Genomic DNA, 20,440 nt, shown 5'->3' on the forward strand with positions numbered 1-20,440 from the left:
GCTTTTCACTTTATATAAATATTTGCTAAACACAGACTGTAAATAGCTAGACATAGGCTTACAAACAACTTCAAATCTGTAATAGCATCCACCATAGTGTCACTGTTGCTCGGCACAAATTGTAAGCCTTCATTTAACAGACTAACATCATCCTCAGATAATTTAAACTTTGACAAATTCACAACTAACAACATAGTTAACTGTTCTGACTGTTCCTCTTGCTGCGGGTTACTGGACCTCTGTTTTGACCTCCTCTTCCATCCCTTTTTCTTTTGCGACTGGTTGACCTGGGGAGAAGGGAATGGAAAATAGTACTGAGATGGTCTGGAACATGGGCAGATCCAATTATTGGTTAGATGTTCTTTCAGCCTATACTTGAAGGAATAGTAGTGGCCGTATAAGTATGATTGATTCTGGAATGCTATTCCATGATTTGGCAACACAGATAGAATACAGACTAACACCATTAGGTCTTTGAGGTTTGTAAATAGTTACTTGTGAGAAGAGCATAGGTCACGAGATGGAATATAGTGTTAAAGTAATGATGTAGTTTGTGAAAATGAGTAGTTATACAGTATTTTGTGTGTTAGTGGTAGCTTATTAAAGGTTAGAAGGTGGGGTAGTTCGAGCCAAATTAGGGACTTGAGAGCAGAGCAATGGTGAGAGTAGTGAGCCTGGCCTGTGGCAAATTTAGCTGTTTTATTATAACATTGTCTAAGTTTTGCTTTGAGGGAAGAGGGAAAATTGGTTATAATAGGTGAAGCGTATAGAAGAGAGGGTTAATGATAGGTGGTGGCAAGGTTTGTTGTGGAGTTGGAGATGAATTTCTTAGTCCTATGCATCATGCCCAATTTTTGATTAGTTTTTTTTTTATGTTGTTGCTGATATGCAGGTCAAATTTAAGATTGTTGTTGATAGTTACACCTAACAGTTTTGTGTGTGAAACCACATCAGTTGAAGTATTGTTCAGAGAAGTAATAGCAAAGTATTTGGAGAAAATTGTTTTGGTAAAAATAATACAAATTGAGTTTTTTTTAGGAGATTAATGTAGAGTTGTCAGCAAATTGAATTAGGATGACTTGTTTGATGGCAGTATTAAGATGGTTAATAAAAATGTTGATGAGGAGTGGACCTAGTATTGAGCCTTGGGGTACCCCAGTGCTGACTGCTAAGTGAGGAGAGAAGTTAGACTTCCATTTGATGGACTGAAATCTGTTAGAGAGATAGGTAGTGATCCATTGTAAGGATGGTTCAGTTAAGCCCAGAAGAGATAGTTGGGATAAGAGTTTGGGGTGGGAGGCAGTATCAAATGCTTTGGATAGATCTACGATCAGAGAAGAGATAAAGTTTCCTAAGTCATGAGCTTTGTTGACAGTGTCAGTAAAGATAGTAGAGCAGTGTTAGTGCTGTGTGCTGGTCTGAATCCATGTTAGGTGGGAGAGAGATTATTGTCAAGTAAGTATTGAAGAAGTTGTTTATGGATATATTTCTCTATAAGTTTTGATAGTTGTGAAAGAATAGCAACTGGCCTAAAGTTAGAAATTTCTGTGGAGGTGCCACCTTTGTGGAGGGGAAGAATGAAGGATTTTTTTTCCACAGGCAGGGGACATAAGCTTCCTGATAGATCTATTAATGATTATGGAGACTGGGTAGGCAACTGAGTCAGCAGCCATTTTTAGGAATTCATTAGAAGATTGTCTGCAGAGGTGGAAACATGGCTTGAGCTTGCACAAGAGGAATTTGATGAAATAAGTGGGAACTGGTGGAAGAAAAATGTGGAGTGAAAGGTAATAGGAGGCTGAGAAAAAGTAGGAGGTGATGCAGGAAATTTGTTAGTGATGGAAGTCATGCTATCAATGAAGTAAGAGTTAAAATGAGATGTTATGACAGGTGAGGTACTATCACAGGAGGGTTGGGAGGAGGACTGACTTCCTAGGTGTTGGATTTTTTTGATAGTGTGCCAGAAGGTTTTTGGACTGGATTTGTGCTGATCGTGTGGCTTTGCATCGAATTATTTTTTATCTAAATGAACCTGTCTCTTTACAAGGTTACATAGTGCTTTGAAATGCTGTACCGTATTATGTGCCTTATGTTTTAGGTAAATTGTCCAAGCCTTGTTACTTTTTTGCCTGAGTGATCTGGTATACACAGAAAGCCAATGAATATAGTTGGTTCTGACTCTTTTCCTTCTGGTGGGAGCTAAACTGTCTTAGGTGTTTAGGAATGTAGAATTAAAGTATTTAAGGAAGGACCAATTAATAGAATTTAATATATTTGTAAAGGTCTGCTGGTCAAAGTTGGATAGGTTTTGTATTGTCTTGTAGATATGTTGTCTGCATGAATGAGAGATAAGTCTAGTTGTGCAGATGGGGTTGTAATCACTGATAGAGGCTGGAAGTGTTTTGGATATAGAAAAATTGGTAAGATGTGAGACCACAATCCGATCAATAATTGAGCTATTTTGGTTTGTGGAACTGGTAAAAGTTGGGTGAGTAATTAGCTGAGAAAATCCAGATAGGTTTATGCTATCTGTGAGAAATTGTAAGTTAAGTTTCTGCCAGTCAGTGTTGACATCACCTAATATTATTGTTTCCAGAAAGGTATTTGTGTATGTATGTGTGTGTGTATATTCATAGAAGTCCTGTGTATTCATAGATTAGTACTAAGCTAACTGCCCTTGCGAGCCATTTTAAGCTTAGCCAATTATCCCTTGTTCATAGGTTCATAGGTTCATACTAGGCTATCTGCCCGAGGGCATTTACAAGCCTAGCCCATAGTTTTGTGGCTTACACCACCCCTTTAGTTTGGAGAAACTATGCCCATTATTTTGCTGTGCCTCTGTCGAGCAGTGACACTGAGGTAATCCCTGGGGTAAATCTGCGATCTCCCATCCATTGGTCAAGATTCCTCTTGAACAAGGCCAGTGAGGTGCTCTGCCTCACATATACCGGGATTTTGTTCCACAGCATAGGGAGTCTTTGGGTGATGAATCTATCCCTCCAGCACGTCCTGTTAATAACCGTGTTGAGGTTTAAGTCTCCCGCCCTTGTGGCTCTGAGGGATCTAGATTTTTTGAGGTGAAGCATGTTCATCAAATCTGGGTTTGACATGGCCTTCTATGTCAGGCACAGGTCACCTCTGAGCAAGCGGTAAGCGACTGAATAGAGCTGGAGTTCTTTCAGTCGGGCAGCATAAGACAGATTTTTGAGACCCTTTATCCTTTTGGTGAGGAACTTTTGTGGCTTCTCCAGCTGCTGCAAGTGTCGGGTCAGATACATTCCGAATGGGGCATTGTACTCAATCATTGGTCTGATGAGTGATGAGTATAGGGAGACTATGACCTCCCTTGATCTAGATGTGAATCCCTTCATGATCAGGTGGGCAATGTAGAAGGTCTTCCTAACTACTTTAGCAATATGAGTGTCGAATGAAAGGCTAGTGTCAACCTGGGTCCCCAGGTCCCTGATAACTTCTTCTGTGATCAGTGGATTGCCACCTATATGGTAGCTAGGGGTAACCTTGTTTTTCCCGAAGGGTATGACTATGCATTTCTTGGCATTTAACTTTAGGCCATGGCTCTGGCACCAGTTATCCATTTCTGTGAGACCCTTCTGAAGGATATCTGTGTCAGATGTGTTTTCGACTACGGCGCCCAGTTTGCAGTCATCTGCAAACTTTATCAGCCATAACCCTCCTGTGTTTGCTTGTACTTCGGAAAAGTAGATGCCAAACAAGAGTGGGCCCAGGACTGAGCCCTGTGGGACACCACTTGTGACAGGCTTTGAGTCTGACATGGCGCCAGCAACTCTGACCCTGTGGGTTCTGTCACTCAGCCAGTTTGCAACCCATCTTGTGATGTATGGGTTTACATTTAAGCTGATGAGTTTTTCAATGATACCCGAGTGGGGTATTGTATCGAAGGCCTTTGCCAGGTCGAGGTAGGCTGTATGGACTGCCTTTCCCTCATCAATGGCCTTGGTGACTGTTTCGAAAAAGTCAACCAAGTTTAAAAGGGATGATCTGCCTTTGACAAAGCCAAACTGGGTTGGATCCAAAGTCTGCAAATTCCCTATGTCTTTATTTATGAGATCCATTATGATCCTCTCCATGGCTTTGCAGATAAGGCTTGTCAAGCTAATGAGACGGCAATTTCCAGGGTCGGTGGAGGTACCGCCTTTGTGAAGTGGGACCACAGTCGCTGTGCGCCACTCCTGGCAGTGATCCAGAGGTAAGACTAAGATTAAATAGTTGTCCTAACTGCGGGTTTAATTCCTCGTTGAGTTCGTGGAGCACACAGCCGGGGACACCATCAGGTCCCATGGATGCTGTGTTCTTTGCCTTGGAGAGAGCAGTTCTCACCTGGGCGTTAGAGATGTTTGGGGGGCTACAATCGTTTGGTATAGATATCTCTCCTTTTGGGGGGTGGGAGAAGTTTGCACTGAACCTGTCAGCCAGTATGTTGGCAATGTCTGTAGGATCAGTAATCTTCACATCATTTTGAACTAATTCTGAGCATATCTGGGAGTTTCCTCCCAGGTTTCTAACATAGCTAAAGAAGGCCTTATGATTGTCTTTTGAGTCCTTAGCTATTTTTCTCTCAAAATTTGCTTTGGATGATTTTATGAGAGCTCTTAGCTTTTTACTTATAGTGATCAAAGGTGTCTTACCTTTTAAGGATTTTGCTCTATCTTGTAGTAGCTTCCTCCTTTTGTTGTAGGGTTTGTTTATGGCTGGGGTCCACCAGACTGGACGCTTGCCTTTGGTACAAAGAGTCTTTGTTTTGCTTGGGATTGCCTAATCCATGCAGTCCTGCAGGTGCTGGTAGAAGGTATTTGTAAGTGATTCAGCGGCTTGAGTAATGTTTTCCGCCGGCTCGGGGGCCTTAAAGGAGACCACACTAGTCTTTAGAAGTGTGAAGTCGGCTTTCGAGAAATTCTTTACTGTGGTCTTTTTTATTTCAGGTGGGGGCGGGATGAGGACCTCCAGTGAGATTAGTTTGTGATCTGATCTCACCAGTGAGGGGTATACTTCCGGTGTTGAACATTGTGCTCCCATGTTCGTGATGATGAGATCAAGTACGTTTTCTCCTCTTGTGGGGATGGTGACTAGTTGTTCCATCCCTGCACCTTGTGTTTGTAAGGCAAACACATTAACAATTAGGCCACCCTCCCAACACACACATATATATATATATATATATATATATATATATATATATATATATATATATATATATATATATATATATATATATATATATATATATATACCCACACACATATATATTTATATATATATAAACATATATATAAATATATATATAAGTATATATTTATATATATATATATATATATATATATATATATATATATATACACACACCTCAACACACACATATATATATATATATATATATATATATATATATATATATATATATATACACATATATATACATATATATATATATATATACACACACACACACACACATATATATATATATATATATATATATATATATATATATATATATATATATATATATATATATATATATATATATATATATATATATATATATATATATATGTATACACACACGCACGCACACACACACACACACACACACACACACACATATATATATATATATATATATATATATATATATATATATACCAATTCCACAGTCAAACTCAAAAAGGGAAGAATCTTCTAAAAGAATGGAATCACTGTAGCACACACTTAGGTATTGCACCAGCAGTGATTTCCTATGGACAACAGCTGTCAGCAATGGCTCCTTGGCTTCTTGTACTTCGGGCAACATTCACTCAAAGAATATGATCTTGGACACTTGTAGAAATAGCACTGCTTGATATAGGCTGATCATTTTCCAGTTACAATGTGATAAGTCACACATAGTCTGCCCATTCAAAGGGAGAATGATTACTCTGACAAACACCACCACTGCCACCAACTAAAGGCATCTGACCTGAATCATTAGAAGTTCATGTTACTGCGGTTGTGGTGCCAATGCTGATGGCAGGTTAATGAAAACTGAGTTAAAAATGTATATATTTTCTCTTTCTCTAACTTATTTCCTGCCATTAACACTTTTATGTATGTAACCTTGTGGCCTTTTTCTGTAAATGTAAAAGGAGATGAAAGGAAGGAAAAGGCATGAATAATTTGGATCAAATGTAAAATATAATGCCTTAATTTCCTGTGCTAGCAGGTCATAAATTGTAATCATGGTGCATTTCAGAGAAGTAGCTGACTAGAACTGTAAAAAGAAAGTAGACATTAGCATGACAATAGTTAAGAGACGTATAGTGAAATCCTTTTAATTGGTAGGCTGTTATTCCTGGTTGATGTAATTAAGCCCTTGTCCTTTACAAGTAGAAGAACTGGGTTAGTTACTTCTTGCTGTGGAAAAGATAATAGCTAGAATAAGCTGAGGTAATGTTTTTTTGCAAAAGGAATTGATTTGTGGGGAAATAAACTGTAGAACTTTCTTTTGTCTTTTCTTTTTTACATTAAGTTGTATTTTACTCTCTAATATTGCCTTTTCACATGTTAATCCTGTTATAAACATGTAGTTTTATATTCTCTTATGTAATGAATATTTCACTTTTTTGGTCTCTGTATCAAATTCTTTTTTTAAAATATGTATTCTTACGTACTATTTTTTTTGTTACAATTTTATAATAATGCTGTAGTGGAGCTTTTCTCCCCGGGCCTCTACTGAAAATGGACATGTATCCAGTTAGACTAGCCCGGTCAACAAATGTAAAATAAAATAAATAAAATAAATAAATAAAAAAGATATTGAGGTGATCAGTTCTCTATAAGTTTTCTATCTGCAATTTCTGATTGTTATCTTCTAGGAAAGTATAATAGTAACAGTTCAATATAAGCTAGCGGTAGTTAGATGTATTTATCCAACTTAGATATGGGTTTTTATTAAATATTCCTGCATGCTTAACTAACCAATATTTTAATATTTTGTGTGCACATTCTCATTCCACTGCATATTTAACATGTAACTGCACTGTTTACCTTATTGTTTAAGTAAAGTTCATCTATTCACTTTTAAGCTCTTGTGGATGTTGTATAATGTATATATGTATCACTGCTATTTGATAACTTTGAAGAGTGATATAGTTTACCATTGTAGAGTAACAAGCTGTGGCTCCTGCCACCAATTGCTAAATAATCTGGATCTAGTATTAGTAAAAATTTAAGGTGTATGATGTCATATATGGCTTAACCAAGAGCAGCAGGTTACTGGGGAGTTCTGGCCAATGATAGTGGTGGTGGTATTACCATGCCAGGAGGAATGCTGTGGAAAATTGGAGAATTCTGACAGCATTCCCTGGGATTTATGTGTATGTGAAAACAATAACTTATGAGAAAGACAGTTACCGAGGGAGAAGGGCCCTGAAAGACACTGTGGGTCACAGAGACCATGAACAGGAAGGTGCCTGGGGTAACTAGGTCAAAAACTCAACTCTGAATGTGGTCTGTGTACAGTCTAGTATGGGGAGTATGTGCTGAAGGCTTATACCCAGGACTGCAGTTTATAAACCCTTTATGTATTCAGGGGCAGGTTACATTTCGTGAATTGATTACTGAATTAAACTTACGTGCACTTTCTTTCTTTTATTGTAACCTGCAGAGTACCAATGGTGTGACTCAAGAGACCATTTGTCCGATGCCAGTTAGGATCTTTTCTTCATATTTGCTGGCAATGTGTGCCACTGCTCATTGCATATTTCATTGGCACTGGTGGAATTCAAACTCCATCTCTGTGACTGGTTATCACAGTGGTGAAATGTACACAGCTGCATTTTTATGTATCAGAATGCAGAACATTATGTTTGCCTGAAATGTTGAAATAAAACTGTTTAGTTTGCTGGTAATGGAATGTTAATACTAAGATAATCTGGCCCAGCAAATTACATAAGAAAGAATATCAAACAGCAAGAACACTAAGTGTAAAGCAATGTACTAATGGAATGTTTCAGAAATGGACACGGATCCCTTTAAGGGTTTGGTTAATATTAAAGTACCTGAATGATGCACACCTGTATAAAAGGCATCAAATCCAGACCCAGGATTATGGAGAATGCTGAGATGAAGGTGCAAAAGTTATTTAAGTACCTGAACAGAGACAGACATATGAGTAATGTAATACTACTATATATATATATATATATATATATATATATGTTTGGGGAAAACAAAAATGATAAAATACAGAAACTTTATACTTAAAGTTCTAAAGAATGGAGAGATCTTCAGCAAACAGTCCTCTAAGATATGTTAAAGGGCTGTGGAAAATGGAAGTGCAGCAATGAACTAGGTGCTGTGGAGTGGAGCAAATAATACTGAGAGTAAAAATCCCCATTTATGTTTTGTTGGCATTGCTGTGCAGTTGGTAACAGCTCTTCAACAAATCTACAACAAATTCTTACTTAAACACATTATTGGGACCTATGGGGACCTCAGTGGAGAGTATAATTAGTCTACAAGTGCGCTCAAGCAACAGTATGTGCAGGCACTTGGGACACTCTTCAACCATAGTCTAAGTACTGGCTTTGTCCCAGCAGAGTGGAAAACAGCAACAGTAATTCCCTTGCACAAAGGGGTTCCATCAACTGACCCTAAGAACTATAGACCCATAAGACTAACCAGCCTTATCTGCAAGGCCATGGAGAGAATCATCATGGACCTTATCAGCAAACACATATGTGACTGATCATAGACTTAGCACTGCAAATATAGACCATACAACTTGGTCAATAAGGGAACAAGGGTATAACATGGCTAGACTTATAAAGGCCCTAGGGCTGATAGCCTAGTAACCTCCTATGAACTATGAAAGTCCACAAAAGACCGAACTTCTAACACCAAGTGTTGACTAACATCTCAGCACAAATTGAAAAGTCTCACTATGTTAGCTATGTGTGATGTGATGTGATGTGAATTTAAAATTATGGCTATAAATATCAGGAGTAGGTAGTGAGCATGCTTCAGACATATGATGATAAGGATAGAGCAGAACATTTTCTTGATGAGGTTGTAAGGTAAGCATTGAAGTTTACATGTTCATAGATGAAACATTCTGATTATAAAGACCAAAGTGACATTTTCTGCTTGTTTTTATTTCAGGGTTTCAGGAAACAATGAAACCTGTAAAAGCCCCATTGACATGGATCTCTTCTTGCATTACTCTCTCATACCATCGGTAAGTACAATGTTCAAAATGAAACAATTCAATTCCTATTTCATAATTAAGTAAGGTGTGAAAAAGGTGACATTTTTCAATGGATGTCAGCACATCTAAGGTGCAGTGTATTGCCTACCAGAAAGTTGCTGACATCTTGTGGCACAGCACAGCCTGAAGTGTCTTATTCTTGCTATGCAAACAAATGAGAATGCAAGGAACACTTATTTTATTATATAAATGTATATACGAATATATAGACACATATTTAAATATATCTGTCATATATATATATATATATATATATATATATATATATATATATATATACATATATGGATCCCCTTCTGAAGCTCAAAATCCGAAACCTTGAATACCTGAATGGTGAATTTTTCCCAGGGAAAGTAAACACTTGTCCAACATGGCCCTTTCTCCACTGTAGTGCAATCCAGGAGTTGGTATATATAGCTGGGGGGGGGGTGTGTTGGCATTGCCGCCTACCTAGGTGGGTTTTATTTACTATGATGTGTGTTTTGTTTACGTTAGGGTAAGTGTTTACTTACCCTGAAAAAATTTGCTGTTTGGGTTTGGGTATTTAAGGTTTTGCAATTTTCATCTCGTGAAAATGAGTTTTCATTATATGGGATTTTGAGGTTTAGAAGTAGATCCTTATACATATATATATATATATATATATATATATATATATATATATATATATATATAGGTTTTCTACTGAAATTCTGAAACTACATTCATCGACCAGTCACAATGGTTGACCCAAAATGCTGAATTCAGAACTTCGAAACAGCAGTCATGGCGAAAATGAATACATCAATATCCATATTTCAATGTAATTGACATAGCAGTAGGTGACGTCATTCACCCATGGTATGCACCTTAACATACCATTACACTCTACAGTCAATGGTACGTTAACTGTACTATTTTGCATGGGCACTATGTCCCCCTGCACCCCCCATGTGGGGGGCTGTACCCCCCACACCCACTGCAAATTAAATATACCCATTCCAAGATCGCACTACAGTGATGAAATGGGCTAATCCCTGTTCATTACTGAACTGTGATCTCCATGCACAATGCCAAACTCAGATACTTGAAGTACTCTACCCATTCTCTGTTGTGTAGTCTATGTATTTTGGTTCGGCATTCTGGCCATTAGAAAAGTGCCTTTCGACCACATGCTGGTCGAGCACAGGCACTTTGGACATTTAATAGTAAATTTGAAATATTTTTTTCATAACAGAGGTGAAGTATCTAATGTTGTACCTTACTTTAAGGTTAAGAAAAGTTCTTTTGTACCACCATATCACCCTAGAGTTAAATTTTTTGAAGATAGTGTGCTATGTGAACTGCATATTAACTAGAATGAGATTTTCAAACATCATGATGACAATTTAACATTTACAAAAGGTTGGCTTTAAAACATTTAATATAAAACAAAGATATAGTGATACTTAAAGCAGATAAGGGTGGAGAGGTTGTGCTTTGGAAGAAATCTGAATATATCAGTTAAGTGAATAAGCAGCTTAATGATGGCAGGTTCTATTATAGATTTCTGCTGGATCCTACAGCTGACTTTGAATGTAAAATAGATGAAATGTTGATATAATACACCAAAATAGGTTGTATTACAGATGCGTTAGTAAAGGAATAAATGGTGGAAAATCCTAGACCACAAACAATCTATATATTACCAAAGATACATAAAAATGCCCCCCCCCCCCCAGACGACCAATAGTGTCAGGAACTGGGTCTTTAACAGAACCTATTTCTATGTATTTAGAATTTCAGTTGATTCTATATGGAGCACAAATTTATATGAAGTTCAAAAACACATTTTTTTAGACAAGAAAGAAAGGCTTTGGATTATAAATCTTGGGGCATTGTATAAACCTGGGTTGAATGAACATTTATAAGAATGTATATGTTAAGTGCTTGTGAATTGTGACTCTTCATGTCTTTGATGAGACTTATACAAGTTTAACAGTGGATGGTTCCACTCACAAGGGAGACATCAAAGACTGAAGGGGGAAGTATTCAATGTATATTATTTAATATATACTATGTAATGTATGTTGTTAACACATATTGTTTAATATACATTGTTTAATGTAAATTATAAGAAAAGGGGGCGGTTTTCACATGTGTCTTTAAGAATTGGGTATATAAATGTATGTATTGCAAGGGACTGTATCATTCCACTGAGGACACCAGAGGGAAAACTGGTTTGGAGTTTCTTGTTGCTGTGACTGTTTGTCGGCCATGGGCTTTTGTCAGAATTGGCATTTTCCTGAATAAAGGATGATGATGCTGAAAGTATTACCTGGACTTTACTTTAAATTATAGTAAAGACAAAATAAAGTATATATTATAAACCACAAAACAGTCCCAATAGCTACCAGGTACCTCAATAAAAAATATATCCTTGATTGTAAAGCAAAAACAGAACAGAGGTAATGCTCCAGGCTTCTTCAAATCATTTTGAAGAAGCCTGGAGCCTTACCTCTGTTCTGTTTTTGCTTTATAATCAAAGTATATATTATAGTTAACTACTAAACAAATGTCCAAGTAGCAACAACAATCATAAAAAACTCGACCAAATAGCTACTGTAAGGAATTCACAAAGTAGCTGGAAACACTAACTATTCCACTAATTTTATTAAAGAAGGTTTAACGCTTTCATCTAGGTAAACTAGACTTCATCAGAACATCAAATGAATTAAATAATCCATTTAAATACATGCTAACACCAATAACATTCACATAATTCATCACACCCCTCTTACTAATGTCATTACTTCCTCTTCAAACATAATGTTTACTAAAAATGCATTAATACCTTAAAAAATGGTAAGCCAGTGCTATAATTGGAATGTAAAACAATTGAAAAAATCCCTCCACCACATAAAAACGCGTTTCCACTATATAAATATTATGATAAAAGTAAGCCATATGTTACCCACTAATATTGTAAAACTAAACAATTTACGTAAAAAAATATATATATACTTTCATGTAAGAATATGTTAATTTAAAACAACTCCCACCCTATTCAAACGCATATCCTTGCTTCTTGGACAGGCTTAATAGATATATTATCATTAATTCCAGGTTTTGCTGTGGCATTTAGAGTGATTTGCCATTTCACCTCTCTCTCACTTAACAAAACCTTCAGATTTCCACCCCTAGGATTGGGATGTAATACATCTAATAAAGCAAATCTGAAGGTTTGGCATCCTGGACTGTCCCTAACATGTCTATATAGGGCATTGTTGACATCACCCTTTCTGATTGCATACAAATGGTCGTATATCCTATTCCTCAGATGTCGACCAGTTTTTCCTACATAAAATGCTGGCCAGTTATCACATAAGGCAAAATAAATGACATTCTTAGTTTGACAATTTCCTTTCATGTAATATATCCTGTTCTTATTCTGATTTTTCACTTGTATAGTAGGTTCTTCCAAGATAGCAAAACAATAATGGTATCTCCCACATTTAACAGTTCCTGTCCTATTATGCTGATTATATGCATTTCCTATATATAATTTATTTTTCAAATTCTGTCCTGTCTTAACAAATTTGGGTTGTTTCCCTACTTGCTCATATATCATAGAATCACTTTTTAAGATGCTCCAATTCTGCAAGATGATATTTTTAACTTCAGAAATATCACTGTTATAAGGTAAAACGCAAGCCCTATTAAATTCTTCAATCGTATTAACTTGATCCATAGGTGTATCATTCTGTGTCCCCTGACCTAATAAGGGTTTATATTTCTTGCCGCATTCATTCATGACATATGTCACCACGTCATCCACTATCTTGCTGGGATATCCTCTGTATATAAACATGGTACCTATATATCTCAACTGCCGTACCATGTCAGAGTAATCTGAAGTCATTCGAGCCGCCCTAATGCACTGTTCTTTGACTATATTTTTCTTCAAATAATATGGATGACAGCTGTTGTACTGCAAATATGAATTACTAAATGTCTCCTTCCTAAAAATCTGTGATTTAAATCCATGGGAAGTGTGTGTAATAAGAGTATCTGAATAAGAAAGCTCTTTTACACGAGTATTGTACATAAAATGAAGAAAAGTACTAGTAGTGTGCAAATAATCAACAAAACTCTGCACACTTTCAACATTGCCATCCCAAATGATAAAGACATCATCCAAAAATTGAAAATAACACCGGATATGTTGCATCCATACACTATTGAATACAAACTCATTCTCCCAATCTAATAAAACTAGATTGGCATATATTGGAGCACTAGCTGCACCCATCGCGACTGCTTTATTCTGTTTATAATACTCTCCTTCAAAGAATATAAAGTTATAATCAAGTACAATACTCATAAACTCACTGATGAGTTTGATCTTTTTCCAATCTAACTGTGTGTATTTCCTTATACAATTCACAAATCTGTCCATACCTTCCTCCCTGGGGATGCAGGAAAATAAATTAACCACATCTATAGTAACCAAAACCTGCTGATTCTTCCACAAGGATGTTATTAAACGACTAAGGAAATCCCAAGAATCTTTTATAATATGTCCAACATTCTGATAAATTGGTTTTAACCAACTATCCATGACCTTTCCAAAAGGGAAGGTTTTTGATTTGTTACCTGATATAATGGGTCTATAAGGAGGATTCATTATGTCTTTATGTATTTTGGGGATACCCATAATAGTGGCCAATAAAGGATGTTCTACTTTCAAAAACCTATATAAGTTGTCATCAATTCTATCTTCTATTAAAAGTTCCTCCAATAAGGCATTAATACGCTGATAAGCTATATTAACCTCATTAATGGAGGAAACCTTATAGGTAGCTGTATCCTGTAGAATATTATGAATAACATTTAAATAATCAATTGTTTCTACCAAAACCACACCTCCTCCCTTATCAGGTTGTAAGATTTTAACATCTCTATTAGAACTTAAACTACGTAGCAAATCTTGTTCATTTTTATAACATTGAATTTAGCCACAGACTGTTGGGTTCTGTAAAATTCATACAATTCATCAATGACAACTTTTTCAAAACTAGCCAATAAGGGGTGTAATGGAGGGTTAAAAGTACTGTTTTTCCTCAACTGCCCCTCCGGTCTCTTAATATATGTATCTTTAAAATAAATATCAAGATTTAATTTCCAAACAAATAACTTAAATTCTACAATGCAATGTACTACATTGAATTTCTGGTTTGGAACTAATTTAATTCCTTTTCCAAACAAATCAAAATGAACATCTTGTATGTCCAAGGGTGTATAATTATAAATATAAAAATCACCCTTCCATATTGTACCGCATTGTACCTAACTATATTGAAATTATCTGAAACAATTACCTTTGGCCCTTGTTGGGCCTGTGTTGCATGTGATGAGGTATCCAACAGTCTCCTTTTCTCTTCCCTACATGTTCCCATTCTGTTTCTTCCCCTACAAAAGTCTGTAATTCACCATGTGAATCCCACCCATCCCTTTCAGAATACTTGCGTTTCCCAACAGGAGCTTGCTTTGATTCATATGTCTTTTCCCAATGATACACTTTCCCTTCTTTATATTGCTGCATATCCCTGCGTAACTTTGCACATTTCCTATTAAAAATCCTATTGTTGTTATTTTTTGCTTACTGATATTGTTTGTCATACAAATCTTGCCACTCTTCAAACAACAAATCCTGTGTTATACAAACATTCAGGTCATCGACCTCTTTCATAAGTTTACACACTTTACCATCATTACATTTAAGAATAAATTTCATAAATGTAATCCCAAAGTTGTCAAATATTTCATTACATTCCTGTAATACATCACTAGACATGTCAATCCCCATAGTTTTTTAAAAAAACCTGAGCCCCATGGGTACGATGCGTAAAGTAATGCACTGATTTAAAATAAGCATTATCTAGCTGTATACTTTTAATGGCATTTAATTTTTTGCCAAAAAGATTAATCAAGTCTTTAAGCATTCCATCATTGAGTCCACTATTATTCGCATTACTTTGTATTTTATTATCGCGAAAATCAAAATCCTGAACATTAGTGAGGAATGTCTCAAGACCACAGCGTTTAGACTCAGTCTTACCCACTCGGGGTTTGCTAGATGTAGAAATGCAAACAGATTTAGAAACAGTACCTTTAATGCCATTATGAACGGCCACAGAATATGTCCGCTTGGGTGCCGTCATCTTTGGTATCGCCCCCAAACTACTTCTCCTGTCCTCCGTATGGTTAAAGTCATCCAGTGTTATAATGCTGTCCTGTTCCTGCTGACCGGCAACAATACAATGAGAGGTATCTAGATGGTTACTCGAGGCACCGCCAAAATCTCCTTGCTCACGCCTAACTCCAGCCAGTACTTCATTACCCGAGAGATTATGTGAGTGGGCGGGACCCACTCGGTCTCCATGCTGAAGCGAGTTAGGTTGATTGAACAATTCAATCAGTCTGGTGACTTCCCCTTTTAAAATAGTCGTTTCAGACTGAAGCTTATGAATCTCGTCCCTTCGAATAGGTGAAAAAATGGAGGGTAATTCATCCAGCGAATTCATGATAGGCAACTACTAAACAAATGTCCAAGTAGCAACAACAATCATAAAAAACCCGACCAAATAGCTACTGTAAGGAATTCACAAAGTCGCTGGAAACACTACCTATTCCACTAATTTTATTAAAGAAGGTATAGCGCTTTCATCTAGGTAAACTAGACTTCATCAGAACATCAAATGAATTAAATAATCCATTTAAATACATGCTAACACCAATAACATTCACGTAATTCATCACACCCCTCTTACTAATGTCATCACTTCCTCTTCAAACATAATGTTTACTAAAAATGCATTAATACCTTAAAAAATGGTACGCCAACGCTATAATTGGAATGTAAAACAATTGAAAAAATCCCTCCACCACATAAAAACGCGTTTCCGCTATATAAATATTATGATAAAAGTAAGCCATATGTTACCCACTAATATTGTAAAACTAAACAATTTACGTAAAAAAATATATATACTTTCATGTAAGAATATGTTAATTTAAAACAACACCCACCCTATTCAAACACATATCCTTGCTTCTAGGACAGGCTTAATAGATATATTATCATTAATTCCAGGTTTTGTTGTGGCATTTAGAGTGATTTGCCATTTCACCTCTCTCTCACTTAACAAAACCTTCAGATTTCCACCCCTAGGATTGGGATGTAATACATCTAATAAAGCAAATCTGAAGGTTTGGCATCCTGGACTGTCCCTAACATGTCTATATAGGGCATTGTTGACATCACCCTTTCTGATTGCATACAAATGGTCGTATATCCTATTCCTCAGATGTCGACCAGTTTTTCCTACATAAAATGCTGGACAGTTATCAAGTGATGACATTAGTAAGAGGGGTGTGATGAATTACGTGAATGTTATTGGTGTTAGCATGTATTTAAATGGATTATTATTTTTACGTAAATTGTTTAGTTTTACAATATTAGTGGGTAACATATGGCTTACTTTTATCATAATATTTATATAGCGGAAATGCGTTTTTATGTGGTGGAGGGATTTTTGCAATTGTTTTACATTCCAATTATAGCGTTGGCTTACCATTTTTTAAGGTATTAATGCATTTTTTGTAAACATGTTTGAAGAGGAAGTGATGACATTAGTAAGAGGGGTGTGATGAATTATGTGAATGTTATTGGTGTTAGCATGTATTTAAATGGATTATTTAATTCATTTGATGTTCTGATGAAGTCTAGTTTACCTAGATGAAAGCGCTAAACCTTCTTTAATAAAATTAGTGGAATAGTTAGTGTTTCCAGCGACTTTGTGAATTCCTTACAGTAGCTATTTGGTCGAGTTTTTTATATATTATAGTTATGCGAGACTATTGTTTTGTTTTGTTGTACATTGGTACAATCCAAGCACACAGTAGGCCTACATGCATCAGAAGCTTGTTGTGTTTTATATATATATATATATATATATATATATATATATATATATATATATGTGTGTGTGTGTGTGTGTGTGTGTGTGTGTGTGTGTGCGGGGGGGTGTAGGTTTACTGTCAAAAGCTCAAGAGACTTTGTGGAACAATAATTACAACTGACCTCTGAAACTCGACATGCCGAAAGATGACAATCCCAAAGATATCTCAAACCCCAAAACACTTTACCTCTCTGAACCCAGGGGCAAGTGCTAACATGGTTCTGGAAGGGAGGCAAGGTCAGATATTCAGTAATATTGGTCACCAAAGCCTTAGATGAGGGTAAGGTGGTTCACACAGCCTATCTAGATCTCGCAAGGCATTCGACACCATCCCCCACTCTGGAATTATAGATAAACTCACTAAACTAGGTATAAATCCCTATGTCACAAGATGGGTTGCCAACTGGCTTACTGACAGAACCCACACTGTGAAAGTAGCAGACTCCAAATCAGACTTCAGACCAGTGACAAGTGGAGTACCACAGGATTCAGTCCTGAGTCCTCTCCTGTTTGGTATCTATTTCTCTGAAGTACAGGCTAACACAGAAGGTCTTTGGCTAACTAAATTCGCAGATGACTGCAAACTAGGAGCCATAATCAAAACTCCTAATGATGTGGACATCCTACAAAAGTGCCTCACTGAGACAGATGCCTGGTGTCAAAGACATGGTCTCAAGCTCAATGTCAAAAAGTGCATTGTCATCCCCTTTGGTAAAAACTCTGTACCCATAAACTAGCACACAGGCGGTAGTCTACTTAACACCAAAAGTGTGATAAGAGACCTTGGGACACAGGTGGACAGTAGTCTCTTCTTTGATAATCACATCACCACAGTGGTCAGGAAATCCTTCAACGTGGCACACCTCATCACAAAAGGTTTCTCATCCAGAAAAAAAGAGGTCATTGTTCCCCTCTACTCATCACTCATTAGACCCATTATAGAGTACAATGCCCATTTTGGTATGTACCTCACAAGACATCTACAACAACTGGAAAGGCCGCAAAAATACCTCACAAAGAGGATTACTGGCCTCAAACCAAATCAAAGGTATTTTTGCGGCCTTTCCAGTTGTTGTAGATGTCTTGTAAGTAAAGCTGGATTAATGCCTTAAGCAGACTGTCTAAAAAAACTCCAGCTTTACTCTGTCGCATATCGCCTACTCAGAGGCGATCTCTGCCTAACATACAAAACTATGTCAAACCTAGAGCTGTTGGACATGCTCCACATAAAGAAATCCCAATCCCTCTGAGCTACATGCTCTAGGGACCTAAATCTTGTCACCACAATAAATTTATATTCCTACTCCGAGGTAGCACTACAGTGAGGAAAGAGTAAAATTCCTGATCTTCACTGTAGTGTGACATAAATCCAGGCACTTTGATTATGTGAAAATTCACGCATTTGCACATTCGATGTTGAGTTTCGATTATGTGATATACACACCGACAGTTAAAGCAGAATGTAAACTAGAACATCATTATGCAATAAAACAGAGAAAGAAATAATGTAATACATGGCAATAAATGTAAAACACAGAACAGAGCTAAGAATGGTTAAAACAGTGCTTTGGCCAAAAAAAAGAAAAAAAAAATCACAATTTGAAGCCAGGGACTTTAGAAAAAGTCCTGACGACAGTCTACCATATTATCACTAAATATGGTAGCGTTGTCGCCTCACAGTTAGACGTTGCCCGTTCGATTCTCAGTCAGAGCGTCTACTGTGTGATGACATGCGTGAATGGGCGTTCCTTCGTTGAAGGTTGTGCATTAGGCCCAGCAAGCCAGCACATAAAACTCTACTGCCAATCATTAGCGGACCGGAGTTCCGCTGTGGCGACCCCTAACCGGGAAAAGCCGAAAGACACACACACCAATGTAAATAAAAGTGTCTTAAGCGACTTGCAAAAGCAAGCCACTCCTGCAGCCACCATGGTAACAGGCTTTGCTGTTGCAGGTCTTAATAAGCAAATGAACATTAACCAGATGCTTCCAAATGCAACTGTGAAACCACTAGGATGAGCCCCATGGAGGTGCACAGTTATGCCTAGAGAGGGCAGTATGGTCCTATAAACTCCCTCAGGTAAACATGACCCAAATCATTTATGTAAACAAGACAGGTTAAAACTAAAACATGGGTAACTAAGGAAAGAGCTAAACAGAATAAGTAACATCTTAAACAGTGTTGAACAGTTTAACAGTGTCAGGAAATTAATTGTAACCATCTTCTAATTCCTGCAAGGTCAGGGCAGTGACATGAGTTCAGTAAAAAAATGCTTGTACCTGATGCAGATAATCAGTATTATTGGTCCAATAAAGATGAACACATTTGTAAAGAGGAAGGGAATGGACTGCACAGTAGCTTGGTAGTCCCTGCTTCATCTGTCTATTTCAAGTTGGCATCATGCTGCCCTGGGATCTAATGATACTACATTATTCTGCCTTTGCTATATCTTCTTATCTGTTCTTGTGCAATAAATGATTTTTCTGTCTCACCAATTCACATTTTAATTCACAGTCTGATCAGTTTGTATCATTATTTCACTCAACAAATGTTTCCTTTTATCCCCCTCCCAAAATACTTACCTTGCATTTCATCCCAAGGCCCTGCAGCTATTTTATATTTGAAAGGAATTCACTTTGCTAAATTGCTCATCTGTCTATTGCACTTACAGGTCTTTTTCATGGCCATTGGTTTATGGTAACTAATGCCATGAAATTCATAGGTTCATAGGTAAGTACTAGTCTATCTGCCCATGGGCATTTATAAGCCTAGCCACAGAGTGATGGCTTTCGCCTCCCCATTAGATTAGTAATCTGGGCCTCTGTCAACAGGGCTCCTGAAGTGATCCCAGGGTAGAACTTACGATTACCCATCCACTCATCAAGATTTCTTTTGAAAAGGGTCAGAGAGGAGCTCTGTCGAATATGGATTGGGATTCTATTCCAGAGTGAGGGGAGTCGCTGGGACAGGAATCTATCCCTCCAGCATGTCCTGTTTATTGTTGTACATAGGTTCAAGTCGCTAGAACGAGTGATTCTGAGGGATCTCGTTTTTTTGAGGTGAAGCATGTCCATTAGTTCAGGGTTTGACATGGCCCTATAGGTCAGACATAGGTCACCTCTGAGAAGACGGTAAGCGACTGAGAAGACCTGGAGCTTTTTTTCGTCGTGCTTC

General features: G+C 37.1%; 1 protein-coding gene across 1 annotated transcript in view; it reads left to right on the plus strand.

Moving 5' to 3' along the window:
* The window catches only part of LOC122793174 (stimulated by retinoic acid gene 6 protein-like), a 953,191-nt gene that overhangs the window by 190,177 nt on the left and 742,574 nt on the right, over positions 1-20,440 (plus strand). The window contains exon 2 of the mRNA XM_044060994.1: positions 9,178-9,253. Within this exon, the coding sequence (XP_043916929.1) occupies positions 9,178-9,253 (76 nt within the window). The remainder of the gene's footprint in view (positions 1-9,177; positions 9,254-20,440) is intronic.

The sequence above is a fragment of the Protopterus annectens genome, chromosome 2.part0 (assembly GCF_019279795.1).
Source record: "Protopterus annectens isolate FY-2018-M chromosome 2.part0, PAN1.0, whole genome shotgun sequence".
NCBI lineage: Eukaryota > Metazoa > Chordata > Ceratodontiformes > Protopteridae > Protopterus > Protopterus annectens.